The sequence below is a fragment of the Lycium barbarum genome, chromosome 7, assembly GCF_019175385.1.
Source record: "Lycium barbarum isolate Lr01 chromosome 7, ASM1917538v2, whole genome shotgun sequence".
NCBI classification, from domain to species: Eukaryota; Viridiplantae; Streptophyta; class Magnoliopsida; order Solanales; family Solanaceae; genus Lycium; species Lycium barbarum.
This window is the reverse complement of record NC_083343.1, coordinates 2,188,203-2,203,391: the sequence shown is the minus strand read 5'-3', so window position 1 is coordinate 2,203,391 and position 15,189 is coordinate 2,188,203. Positions and strand designations below refer to the sequence as shown.

The window sequence follows — 15,189 nt, the reverse complement described above, 5'->3', positions numbered from 1 at the left end:
ATATATATATATATATATATATATATATATATATATATATATATATATATATATATATATATTATATGCATAAAAATAGTGTAAACTAATAATGTCCAAAAGGGTGGGCCCCATACTAAACAACACCAAGCAATATAAAATATAAAAATAAAAAAAGAAGAAACTATATAAAGGATGTGTTTAGACCCATGCTTCGTCGTCCGTTCTCCCTTAAAAAGAAAGGTGGGCCTCATACTAAATAACACCGAACAATAAAAAAAAAGTGGAACTCACCATCTCCAAACTCATGGGGAAAAAAAAAGTGGATCCCATATTATCAAAATCAAGCAATATAAAAAAAAAAAAAAAAAAAAAGGTGAACCCCTATTAAAAAAAATATAATGTTAAAAAAAAATTGCTGGCTTTGTATTCGTAGCAAACACTAATATAATAATGTTATAGATACAGAGCACAAACTACAATGTTATATTAATCGTGTTTTGAACATAATATATGTATATATATTATATGCATAAAAATAGTAAAAACTAATAATGTCAAAAAAAAAAAGTGCACCCCATAAAGAGTGGACCTCATACTAAACAACGTCAAGCAATATAAGAAAAAAAATAGTGGAACCCAACATCTCCAAACTCACCGAGTGGACCCCATATTAACAAAATCAAGCAATATCAAAAAAAAAAAAAAGTGAACCTCATATTAAAAAAAATAATGTCAAAAAAAGTGGAGACTTTGTATTCGTAGTAAACACTAATATACTAAAGTTTTAGATACGGAGTACAAACTACAATGTTATATTAATCGTGTTTTGAACATAGTGTGTGTATATATATATTATCACTATTCAAAGACAACTACATACACATAAATGCACTATAATATAAAGCGTTGGGCCCGTGCACACATAGGCCGTCTAGTATGTGAGAATAGCCCATATACATCAACATAGTTCACTTATTTTACTTTCTTGAGATACTACTCACTACATAGAGATCATATCTTATCTTTATATTAAAGAAACAAAAACTTTCCTTTTTTGCCTCAGGTTCTTTTTATAAATAGGGATTTGCTCTGCTTCTTCCACATATTTTTCTCTTAAGAGGAAGAAGAATTTTGAGTACTTTTCTTGTTTAACATGGAAGCTCCATTGTCAACTTGGCCATGGGATAACTTGGGATCTTTCAAGGTACTTAATTTCCAAATTTTTTATTTTTTATCTTTCTTCTGATTCTTTACACGGGTGTTTTTAGATGTAGCAATCGTCTTGAAGTTTCGCTTGTAGATGTTGAAAGTTGAAACTTCAGGATACTGTTATGGAGTGTCACTTGTAGAAATTAAAACTCCAGAACGACGGCTATTTTCCGATTACATGACTGAAAAGTGGCTATTCTGCGCTGTTACTACAATAATTGTTACTTACTTTGTTTTTTTTTCTTGTGATTTTTGGAACAGTATTTACTTTATGGACCATTTGTTGCAAAATGGTTATACTCAAGATCTCAAGAAGACAACATCAAGGAAACATGGTGTCTACATATTCTCATAATATGTATTCTTAGATGCACCATGTATAGTGGCTGGAATTCTTTCAGCAACATGTTGTTCTTAACTCGAAATCGAATAATAATCAAGGAAGGTGTTGATTTCAAGCAAGTTGACCATGAATGGGACTGGTAATTATATCAAATGTCTCTTTTAATTCATTTGCAATCTTGAATTTTATGAAATCAGAAACTGACGCTTTGTGTCAACGTATGCTGCTCATGTTAATTATAACCTGTCAAGGTGCGGTCCTTCCTCGAACCCAACGTGATTATGAATTCTCCATGACTCCATATATTGGGCAGAGACGGAGCTAAAATTCTGAATTTTTGAGTTCGGAATTCTAAAAAAAACAATTTATTGGGTTCTGAATAAATTATTTTTTCATATTAATTAAGTGAATTTTTAAACAAAAATACAAAGTTTTGACAAAAGCTGCTAGGTTCTGCCTAATCCGTAGCTCTTTCTCTAGCTCCACCCCTGACACCGGGTTGCAACCCTTTTGTAATCTTGAACTTAAATTTTGTTTGGCTTTGTAATTCTGAAGAAATTCTGTCATACACCCTTGTTAGCGATAGATTGGGGGCATAAATTCCTGAAGGACATATATGGTGATTATCATTTTATTTGTTAATTCGTGCAATTTTTACATGACCAACAATTTTGTTGTTTTTTCAGGGATAATTTCATATTGCTCCAAGCTATCATGGGTTCATTAGGTTTCTACATGCTTCAAGACATAGTCAATCTTCCTTTATGGGATTTGAGAGGATTCTTGGCTATTTTAGTTCTCCACATAGCAATTTCAGAACCCCTTTATTATTTCTTGCATAAATGCTTTCATGGAAGCTATTTATTCAACAATTATCATTCACTTCATCATTCTTCACCTGTTCCCCAACCCGCTACAGGTAATTTAATCTCTTCACTTATTAAATAGTTTAGAGGATTTTCAGTAGTAGGTTATCACCTGTCTTTTTCAGATTAATGATTTCACTTATTACAAGTTGTTGCTTGTAATTACCTTTTAGATGATTTGATAGTCAAACAAAACACATTAAACTAATAGTTTAACCAAAATTTTAAACTATCAAGTCGCCTGAAAAGTTAGTACAAGTAATTATCCATATTAAATAGAATTAGCAACATGAAAAACAAGGCAGACAACTAATTGCAACCAGTATTGGAGCCAGAAATTCAAATAGAATTCAAAAAATACAATAAGGTCACACTGGGGATTTGAATCGATGACCTAAAGCAATTCTTGAACCTCCTATTTGCCATTGTATTATATTTTTCTTCTCTATGTTTTAGGGAATTCAATAATTTAAATATAAGCAAAAAGAATCATATTTGGCTTATTTACATAATATAATATTTCGACTAAAGGCACTCATCAATTAAACCCCTTGCGTTTGTCTAGCTACCGCCTTACGTATAACAAAAAGTTAAATTACATTTGATAGCTCAAACATGTTATTCACTCGCCGTGTATATAAGTTAAATCTATTTTTTTTTTATATAAGTTAAATCTTTTTTTTTTTTTTTTATCATTTTCTAACAATATTTTCCGTGTGTTTTGTGGAAATTTCAGCTGGTCATGCTACACCTTTGGAGCACATAATATTAGGTGCAATAATTGGAATTCCAATTCTTGGATCTTGTCTCATGGGATATGGATCATTAACTATGATTTATGGTTATGTGTTGATATTTGATTGTCTAAGATCTTTGGGACATTGCAATTTTGAAATTATTCCTCATCAACTCTTTCAAGCAATTCCTTTTCTCAAGTATATGATCTACACCCCAACGTAAGTGACAATTTTTTTTTTTAATGTATAATTTCTTCATAAACTATTGTCAACATGTTGTACCAATAAGACTTTTAATTGTTATTTATGTGACCCCAAAAAAAAAAGACTTTTAATTATTGTTTACGTAGATCACGAGACAAATTACTTTAATTTTCAGTAGTTTGTGTAGAAAGTTTCTGAAAGTGGTGGAGTATATACAAGTAACTTTCTTGCTTTGACCACAAAAATCATTACTCCCATCTCAACTATTAATTAGTTTTTAAAAACTGAATTTATTTCAAAGTATTTGACATCGTCAAGAAAAAGCACGAAATATCTATTACTCTTTCAGATTGTGTTAAAATAAGTGATTTTTTTTTTTTATAAACGAGAATTTTTTTTTTCAAATTTTCGAAAAGTCTTTAATATTTCTTTCTATTTTTCATTTTTTGAGAGATAAATTATAATTTAGTCAAATAAGCCTCTTATTTAATGTTATTATGTGATTTTCTTAAAGGTTGTGCCAAAAACATATAAATGATACTAACTGCGGATTGGAAGATGTGATATATCTTTTATAAACTCACTACCTTTACTGCTCTAATTAGTGAAAATATTTAAGAGAGAGATAAGAAATATTTGACGTACTATATTCTTTATCATTAAGGCTGGTAAATATTTTTGTTAAGAGACGTTCAACAATCCAAAGAATACAGATGTGATGATGTATCATAAATGAAATGCCACCTCTTTGAGAATGCTTTAAAAAATTTCAACAACAATTTTTGGCATATTGACAAAGCATTAAATACACTCTCCATTAAAAAGTTGGTACATAGACAACAATGAAATTTAATGCCATTGTACAAAATTATATTTTTTATACTCCCTCCGTTTCAAATTATGTGAACCTATATTCTTTTTAGCTTGTGCCAAAAAGAACGACCTCTTTCCATATTTGGAAACAATTTACCTTTATGCAATGATTTATAATCATACAAAATATATTTGCCTCATAGTACACCACAAGTTCAAAAGTCTTTTTTTTCTTAAACTTCGTGCCGAGTCAAATAGGTTCACATAAATGAAAATGAAAAAGAGGGAGTAAGAAAAAAAAAAAGGAAGTAGCTTTTTTTGCTCATTTATTTCCTTAATTATGTTTTTTGTGATAACTCATTTGTTACTTCCTTTCTCTTTTTTTTTTTGGCTATAATATTTACAGGTATCACAGCCTACACCACACAGAGAAGGGGACCAATTATTGCCTCTTTATGCCACTTTTTGATGTGTTAGGGAACACACTTAACCCTAAATCATGGGAGATGCACACAAAAATAAGTGTTGAATCAGGTAACTATATATATATTTTTATGTTTCTCACACGGTGTTGTCGGTATCTGTATTAGAATTCGATTAAATTCGGACTCGTGCTTGAAAGTCTCACATTATGGGGGGTAAAAGATCACCCTAATAAAGTCGAGTTCATACCTGGAGTTCGAACTCGAAACTTTTTATTAAGGATAAGGAGTACTTACTACTCAAAATGCATATCCTAACATATATTAATTAATGATATTGAATTTAACTTATATATACCGACGACATAAGAATTTGTATATTGTCAATGTAGTTTAACATGTTATAGCGGAGAATATGCATTAGTTTTTAGATAACTAATTCCACTATTTATGAATGATTACGTATTGTTATTTTTAGGTAGTCTGATAGTGTACACATTTTTTGTTAATGCCGGAGTTATAGTGGATGTTAAAGTATATATCACTACAAAAAGAAATACGTGAATTAGCTATAGAATTCGTCATTAAATAGTCCATATGATTAAATAGTACAACATATGTTAATTGAAAATCTTAAATTCGTCTCTAAATTATATTAGTAAGAAGCATATTTGTATTGGAAAAAATATAATGTTATAGTATTAAATGGGGGAAGAAAACACTAAATAATGAAGTTTAGGCATCAGTAAATCCTACTCCTATTATTGCAAATAATTTTTTGACCATCAGTATTTGTGGATTATTAAACTTCACTACATTTAGTTCAAGTGAAATATCGAAACATTTACAATAGAAATATCGATTCACACTTACAAACATTCAATTTTAACAGACTTTTTTTCAAGTGACTTTTCAGTTCCATATTTCCATAAAAAATTTGTGTATCGGAAAAGTCTTCCAATGAACTTTCTATCGGAAATTTATATCGAGATACATCTTGTCAATTTCGACAAGCTTATTTTGACTTTAATTTTGAACAATTTTTTTGTTTTTTTGACTTCAACTCAAATACTGTTCAAATTACAACAACATACCCAGTGTAATCCTAAAATTGAATGAGACGTCAAATATTTTCGACTTCCTTCCATAGAAGACGTCTATCAGAAAGTTATATGCAGACACATCTTGACAATTTAAATAAAATTCTTTCGACTTCCATTCGGAACAATATTTCTCGTCGGAAATTTATATCCAAACACATATTGACTATCTCAACAAACTTCGACTTCAACTTCAAACAACTTTTTTTGTTTTTTCGACTTCAAATTCTAACAATTTTTTTTTTGTTTTTTTGACTTCAACTCAAATACTGTTCAAATTACAACAACATACCCAGTGTAATCCTAAAATTGAATGAGACGTCAAATATTTTCGACTTCCTTCCATAGAAGACGTCTATCAGAAAGTTATATGCAGACACATCTTGACAATTTAAACAAAATTCTTTCGACTTCCATTCGGAACAATATTTCTCGTCGGAAATTTATATCCAAACACATATTGACTATCTCAACAAACTTCGACTTCAACTTCAAACAACTTTTTTTGTTTTTTCGACTTCAAATTCTAACAATTTTTTTTTTTTGTTTTTTCGACTTCAACTCGAATATTGTTCAAATTCTTATCTAAAGCTACTACTATATATTAAAATTTTGCAGGTAAAAATGGGAGGGTGCCGGATTTTGTATTTTTGGCACATGTAGTGGACATGACTTCTTCAATGCATGGAGTATTTGTATTCAGATCATTTGCTTCAACTCCATTTTGCACAAGGCTCTTCTTGCTTCCCTTCTTGCCCATTGCTTTTGTGACTATGTTCTTTATGTGGGCATACTCTAAGGTCTTTTTGGCCGCTTTTTATAACTTGAGGGGTCGATTGCATCAAACTTGGGTGGTTCCTCGCTTTGGTTTCCAGGTTTGTTAATATATCCTTTTATCCCGCTATTGTTCCTTTTATTATACTTTTAACCCGCCTAAAATTTCTCTGATAAAAACTTACTGCTCGAACCTGATGTTTAAATCAAATCAGTGAATGCATGACAAGTGTTTTCATACATAGAGGTGAATCTAGCTTGTAACCTATGAGTTCACGTGAACCCTATACATTAACAAATCCACTAAATTTTACAATATTTGGCTGTCAGTGTTCATATACGTATTTATAAGTTAACTATTGTTAAATGCTACTATGTATTTTCACTTTAACTTTTAAATGTTAAAAAATAATTGCTTGAGTTGGTATAAGTACCGATGCAAATAAGTATCGACTAGACCGACTCTGTTGTATATTCAGATGCCATTAAAAAAATCAGATATTAGATTAAATTGTATGAAAATCTCATATAAAATAGAAAATATACTTTTGTTCACTTAGTTATATCTCTTCGACAATTCTTTAGAGTTTTATAGTTTATTCTCATGATTTATTAATTTTTCTTGTCGGATTTTTGTGTGGCAGTATTTCTTGCCATTTGCAGCTGAAGGTATTAATAACCAAATAGAGCAGGCAATTCTCAGAGCCGATAAATTGGGTGTCAAAGTTATCAGTCTTGCCGCATTGAACAAGGTATTAACTACCTACCCCCACCCCCATATAAAAATATCTATTTTATATATTGTTATGAAAAGCTACCATAAATTAACTAAGTTTACATTAGCTGTTAATATATCACAACCCCATTCTCCTTATTTACTTGAGTTTGAGGATGATAATGTGAACAAACTCACACAGACAAACAAACAAAATCATAAGACAAAACCCATCGATTAGAAATTTTTACACCCTTAATTTGTACATGAACATGTTTCAAGTATCTTCATCAATAAAAGTCATATAGCTACTTTAAGGTTTAAAGAAATTGAAATCAGGAGGTATATTTTTTCAATTTTTTTGTTTCCCATTCAGTGTCCAGTACACGTTTTGAGACCCGACTAATCCGAATTCGCATCGAAAGTCTCACTTTAGACAGTAACACTCTTCCAACCAAAATGTAACTCTATTTCCGAGGCTTGAATTCGAGAACACTAGCCATCTTACCTCAACTAACTTCTTAATTTACTTGTAAAATTTGGCTAGGCATCAAGCCATTGTTACATGGTGAAAATCTTAAAAAGGACTTATAAAAGATCCATGACGTAGCTTTTCTGCAAAGTCAAGTTTAACGTGCAAGTGTGTCAATACATTTGCATGTGATCTTAACCTTTAATTAATGCTACAATAAAATTTGTGAACATATATAGCTGAATCATTGATTAGTCATTTATGATGAAAGTAACCTAAACTTCAAGTACTATAGGGTCCACTTTCTTGCTCTAATGTCTAAAAGACTAGCATTTATAAATTTAAAACAAAAAACGTTTTCGTATACCATAATTAAAAAAAGATTATTTTTCCTCTTTATTCACTATCAAGTAATGGGGTGGAATGAAGAATGAGTGAAATCCTTCTACTCTTAAATCTTAACCAGAAATCTTGAATTGAATACCAAATGGTTATACCAAAAAAGTTGTTTTCTCTTTATTCTTTTTTGCTTCCATTCTCAAGAAACCAAACAGCAATTTAAAATTTAAAAATAAAATAAAAATATCTCAGTAGCTTTCTCATTTTTGGCAAACACGATTACGATTTGGTTCTCTTAACCTAATCTGAATTGTAAATATTTGATAATTCACTAGCATCAATTATTTCTTGTTTTTTTTTTTTTTTTTTGGCAATAAATTGTGACTATTACCATACCAACAAACGAAAGGAACATTACACCTACGAGAGCATCTATAGCATTGACTACCTTTTAAGAAGGTTGTCAACCACTGATAGACCTCTAGTTTAGTAGCTAGTTGCAAAGGACTTGTATAAGAGAACTACATTTCCTACCTCTCTTTGTATCTCTAAATATATTTAGCCTTTCCTTAATCACACCTTGTATCTGTTGAACTACAAAATTCCTACTCACATTCTTCCCTTGGAAAATTGTGCTATTTCTTGCCATCCAAGTGTAGTAGATAACAGCACCATATACAGCTGCTACTATATCTTTCCTGAGTCGATTCCAGTGCTTAGACTTGATGATCTGCATATCTTCCCTAATTCCTCTTTGGTGAACTTTAACGCTTATCCACCCCTGTATTGAATCCCACACTCCTCTTATCCGTGTACAATCTGAGAATAGATGATTTGCTGTCTCCATTGCCCCATCAACACACATAGCACACTGGTTCTCCTCACATCCCAGACCAATCTCCTGCATCCTTATTCTAGTAAGCAATCGACCTAACACTGCTAGCCATAGAATGAATCTGTGTTTTGGTATGGCAACTCGATTCCACACCAGTTCCGCAATGTCCCACCTTGGTGCTTCTCCTATCAACTAGATATACCCCTTAGTTACTGAATACTGCCTATTTGTAGTGAGTGAATATCGTGCATTTTCATACCAGATGAGCATTTGCATCTTGATTTTGTTTAGCCTTTTCCAATACCAGCTGCAGTCCGAAGGAGGAACATGATTCATGAAGTCGTCAATGTTGTTCATATACACACCTTGCACCCATTTAACCCACAATATATCCTTCTTCTCCATTATGTGCCAGATTAGTTTCCCAACCGCTGCCATATTCCATTTCTTGATTTGTTTTTCCCTTGCTTTTCAACTGTTTTTACAAATTTAAATTATATACATTCATAGCATTATTGGTGCAATTTAATCTTGTATACATAGTAAGTTAATTAGTTCTTGTTTTTATGTTACCAATTCATATTACCATAGTATTACTCTTTAACTACTTTATAAGTGACCAGATTGTATAATGATTTTTACACTTCCCATACAATTTAACCTCTTATAGTAATAAATAAGTTCCCTTTTTAAATCAAGTTACCTATTAATGTGTAACATAGAAATTACTCGTAATTTCCTTATAAATAGTCATATTTTGCAAATATTTTTTATACGAACAACGCATAGAACTTTGAACTCTTATTTATTTTATGTATATGCAGAATGAGGCACTAAATGGAGGAGGGACATTATTCGTGGACAAACATCCTAACCTTAAAGTGAGAGTTGTTCATGGAAATACATTAACAGCAGCAGTTATACTTAAAGAAATTCCAGATGAAGTAAAAGAGGTTTTCTTAAGTGGAGCCACTTCTAAACTTGGTAGAGTTATTGCTCTTTACCTTTGTAGAAGACAAGTTCGTGTTCTTGTAAGTATCACAACACTTTCTGGAGTATATACAGTAATCTGATTATATGTTGCATCATCTTGATATTGCTCGCATAGATGGGATCAAATACATTTCTTAAGGGTCGTTTTGTTTGAAGACAAGTTATGTTAGGATTAGTTATGGTGGGATTAGTTATCTTGATATAATTTTTTATTAATTGCCTGGTTTGTTGTATTAAAAATAACATGCATTTCATAATTTCGAAGAAAAAGTTATTTGCTTACAAAAATACCCTCCAATCTAGAAGGTAGAAAAAGGATTTGAGGGATCTCGCATGGGTGTTTAGTCATTTTCATTATTTTATCTATGATTCCGGTACTATTATTCCACCCTCTAGCATGTATAAGTTATATCAGGTATTGGTGTTTAAGTTATACAAGAATAATAACCAATAAGGGACAAGACACTATTAAATTTTTATCTCAGGACTATTATGCTTGTATAACATATAATAAGTTATGGAGTATTATTTCATCTTGGAAAATGTGGTATGATTCAAGATAGAGCAATAATTTCCAACAAAATTATACTATTGTATATAGAATGTAAATTGTCCAATTTTTTTATTTGGCAGTTACTAATTTTCATCTATAACTTTCTTTTAATGCAAAATTGCAGATGTTAACTACGTCAACTGAAAGATTTCAAAAGATACAAAAGGAAGCTCCTGTTGAATATCAGAAATACCTAGTCCAGGTGACAAAGTATCAAGCTGCCAAAAACTGCAAGGTATATATCACATTTATTTGCAAACATTAATGTACAAAAATTAGAAATTAATCTCAAATTATTACTAAAAACCCAAAGAGAATCTTAATTAAAAGCATATGAAATTCCTTCTAGCACAGAATGTTGGTTATGCATCAATATTTGACTATATAATATGTGTATAATTAATATATACTGGCCAGAAAAATTAAACAGTAAATTCGGCAAGCTATCTGTATAAAAAATCCAAAATTCTTTTTATCCTATCAGTATATAGAAGCCATATCCAATTAAATATATCACATTTATTTGCAAACATTAATGTACAAAAATTAGAAATTAATCTCAAATTATTACTAAAAACCCAAAGAGAATCTTAATTAAAAGCATATGAAATTCCTTCTAGCACAGAATGTTAGTTATGCATCAATATTTGACTATATAATATGTATATAATTAATATATACTGGCCAGCAAAATTAAACAGTAAATTCGGCAAGCTATCTGTATAAAAAATCCAAAATTCTTTTTATCCTATCAGTATATAGAAGCCATATCCAATTAAAATTAGAATAAGGTGGGAAAAATTGCCACCATTATTATTGTTCTTGCTGCTGTCCTTTTTAGTTCTTTCTAAAATTAAAATTTTGTTTATTTGGCCTGTGATTTTTATAGACATGGATAGTTGGAAAATGGATTACACCAAGAGAGCAAAGTTATGCGCCATCAGGAACTCATTTTCACCAATTTGTGGTTCCTCCAATTTTGGCATTTAGAAGAGATTGTACTTATGGTGATCTTGCAGCTATGAGATTACCTGAAGATGTTCAAGGAGTTTCTTCTTGTGAGGTATGTCTTAATTACTATTTCCGGTCCATTTTATCTGTCTTTCAAGATCTTCGCACGTTCTTTAAAAATCACATTTAGTGTAAGCTTATTTGTCTGAACCACTCTTTTGTCTCTCCTAGACATTTTACTTAATTAATATGCCACAAGTTTTAAGCATCTTCATTTTTTCTTAAACTTCGCGTCTTAGTCAAACTGTACCAATCAAATTGAAACAGAGGGAGTACAAAAAGTTACACATTTAGCAACTCGGCTAAAAATATCTACAGCAGCTAGGCAATATGCATAAATTATACACTAGTTATATATTACTATACATCCATCTGTTATATTTTTGAGCGGGGGGCTATTGAAGTTAATTTCAATATTTAATATCACATTCAAGAAACTATTTCATTAGTTCTTTTCTTGCTTAATGTTTTTTCTCTTCTTATTTTTAACAGTATACAATGGAGAGAGGGGTAGTCCATGCATGCCATGCTGGAGGGGTGGTGCATTCATTAGAAGGATGGACACATCATGAAGTTGGGGCTATTGATGTAAACAGAATTGACTTAGTTTGGGAAGCAGCTATGAAACATGGTTTTAAGCCAGTGTCATTTCTCAAAAAGACAGATTAATTAATTATTTCCAATTGTGAAATCATGAAAAAGCCCCCAATAGCCACACAAAAAATAAATACTAGACAAAAAAAGATTCTTGGAATTCTCTCTTATAGTGAGAAAGAAAGAGAGAGACAGACAGAAAAAAAGGGGTTGTCTTAGAATTCATTAATTTACTCAATTCAAAGAGAGAATTTTTATGATTTATAAATGCATATATAGATTGTTATATTATACATGAGATACTAAATCTTTGAATTCCAAATTTTTTGTTGCCCATCTCTTTAGTGTTGTGTTGGTAAATTTGTTTTCTCATGTCAAGATATATTATCATAGATCTCCAAAACCTAGTAGTTCTATACTCATCAGTCTAAGGTGGATTCAAGATTTGAAATTCATGATTTTTGGTGTCCCTTCGCTCGCTATCGAACCCCTAACCCATTTATACTATTAGATTAACAGCTTATTATATGTATATTTAATCAGTAGATTTTGCAACATGTACACAATGTCTAGACTAAAGGTATTAAATTCTATCGAATCCGGACAATAAACTTTGTATCTACCCTGATCAAATTACTCATGCAAGAAAATGGAAAAAGAAAAAAAAATGTTTATGCTGTACCAGCCATGAATTATTGACAAAATGTTAGGCAACAAATCGGTCTTAAGATAACAACGGTGTTAGCGGATCAAAAGCTAGATAGTCAAAGATTATAAGTCTGGTATGCATAAGTGAAAAGATTGATAACAGAAGAGTAGAAACATTCCTAAATTAACTATCTTCGAAAAAAATCTAGTGAAGCTCGAATGAAAAATTCCTATACCCTTACCAAGGTCTCGGGTTCGAGTTGATAATGGAGAAATTCTTGATAAATAGTGTTTTTCCCTTTAATTTGTTCTATGAAGAGCGAGTTAGTATGTTTCGAATAGGAAAAAGTACCTAATGTAACTGATTACACTTCATAATTATACTTTATAACGGTACTTTAACTATATATATATATATCTCTATATCTATATCTATATATATATATATATTGTATATGCTATTAGTGTATATACAATGTATACATATGTGTATATAATGTATCAGTGTAAACACATTACAATGTATCAGCGTGTATACATTGATACTGTATGTTTGCACATACAGTATATGCTACATTTTGGGAAAAAGTGCACTAATCTCGCTACTAATGAAATTTACCTATCGAATAGTACGAGACGATTAAGGTCATTTTACTTATGGGCAAACAATGACTATCCAAAAGACAAAAACAATTCTAAAACTTTGTTTGGGCATCATTTTTTTGCGCCGATTGTGCTTCTTTGTGGGTGGTCTTTAATTTTTGGCCCTCAAATTGGTGGTCTTGAATATTTGGCCTTCAATTAACACCCAAAGATCCTGGGTTCGAATCCAGGCTCAGTAAAAAAAAAAAATCGCCATTGAGATTCGCAGGGCAGAAGTTGGGATTCCCAGGCATATGTTGAACCCCAACTTATGCCTTAAGGCAGAAGTTTACCCAAAATTAGGCCTTCATGCAGAGGTTTGCAAAATTTCAGCATTTTTTTTTTTTTTGGCCTTAAGGCAGAGTTTGAAACCCAACTTATGCCTTGCAGATTTTTTTTTTTTAATTTTTGACTGAGCGGAAGTTCGAATCCAGAACAAAAGGGCTTTTAGCAAAGGCCAAAAATTAAAGACCAGCCCCAGCGAAGGACAATCCTGCGAATTGCCCTTTGAGCATTACCTTTTGGAGGCCCAAGATAATTGGGAAGAAACCATAATTAACCAAGCCCATAATCTATACAACATAATCTAGCCCTAAAAGATAGTTTACAACAATTAGCCATACAGTAAATCTAACCGTATCAACCTAGCATAAATCTAGCCAAAAAATCCTCCATTTTTAAAGATCATGTCATTATATTTTCTAATTAAAAAGATCTCTTTCCTTTTTTCTCTTATTTTTTCAATTACTCAAATAAATAAAAAATACTATATGTCCTCTCTTTATTCCATTTTGCAGTTACCCAAAATAAAAATAAACTAACTTATACTTACAAATTAATAATAATTATGTAATTTTGATTGGATATACAACAGTAGCATTTATATATGAGTTATATACATTTATACACACACTGTACATGAAATAAAAATTTATACATGAATTATATACATTTATACACACATTGTACATGGAACGAAAATGTATACATGAGTTATATATATCTATACACACATTATACATGAAATCAAAAACATTAGTTTCACGAATTATACACATGTTACATACTTGATATATACAATAATTATACATATTTTTGTGGAAATAAGAACTAGACAAAGTAATTAAAATATCAACGTATATAATATTCAACATCATATCCACATGAGAAAATTGTGTGAGATGGAGAGATATAGTAAAGAGATATATACGTATCGCTGTTTAAAGGGATAATGATCTAATTAGATCCTATACGTATCCTAACCCCTAAAAAATTGTGATTAGAATTAAAATCCTACAATTACTCCTAACTATTTGATTGGCTAATAAAAGTTAAAATCATGTGGAAGATGGTTATAATGGGTTGATAAAAATAAAATATGTTTATATTGAGTTTAAATGTTATGGGCTGCTGATTGAGTTAATTATTGAAGATAATTAAGTAGAGATTGAATACTGGGCCAGCCCACTTAATCTCAAGTGTGGGTTCCGCTTTTGTTATTGTCTTGGCCCGCTAGAACTCTTCAAGAAGAAACATGGAGAAACCGAAAGTTATATAAATTTGTCCTTCGGCCATCTAATTTACCAAACATGGCTGAAGTATGCACTATCTATACACTACTTATATTATATGTATAGGTATGTATATTACATGTATAGGTATGTATAGTATATATATATTTAGTATAACTTATTTGCATTGTGTACATATGTTGTAAACTTGATGGTGAATGGTATTTGACTATAATTTTCCCAAAATGAAAACATAACAAACGAAGGAAAAACAAAACACATTCTCAAGTGTTAATTTATCGAAAGGTAATATTCTTTAAACTTGCTAAGTACACTATTTCTATTTATGTACTCATTCTCAAGTGGATAACACAAGGAAAATCGAAGTCGAGAGTAGAGTTACAGAAAAAGCCGTCTGATGGAAAA

At 30.8% G+C, this 15,189-nt stretch overlaps 1 protein-coding gene across 1 annotated transcript; it reads left to right on the top strand.

The window, feature by feature from the left end:
* Positions 1 to 960: 960 nt before the first annotated feature.
* Positions 961 to 12,298, top strand: LOC132602876 (very-long-chain aldehyde decarbonylase CER3-like). The gene is made up of 11 exons (XM_060315668.1): positions 961 to 1,186; positions 1,453 to 1,673; positions 2,221 to 2,453; positions 3,137 to 3,356; positions 4,561 to 4,688; positions 6,295 to 6,551; positions 7,095 to 7,202; positions 9,636 to 9,842; positions 10,482 to 10,592; positions 11,247 to 11,420; positions 11,861 to 12,298. Exons 1-11 carry the CDS (start codon positions 1,136 to 1,138, stop codon positions 12,035 to 12,037), a joined length of 1,887 nt encoding a protein of 628 aa, XP_060171651.1. The 5' UTR covers positions 961 to 1,135; the 3' UTR covers positions 12,038 to 12,298.
* Positions 12,299 to 15,189: the final 2,891 nt, after the last annotated feature.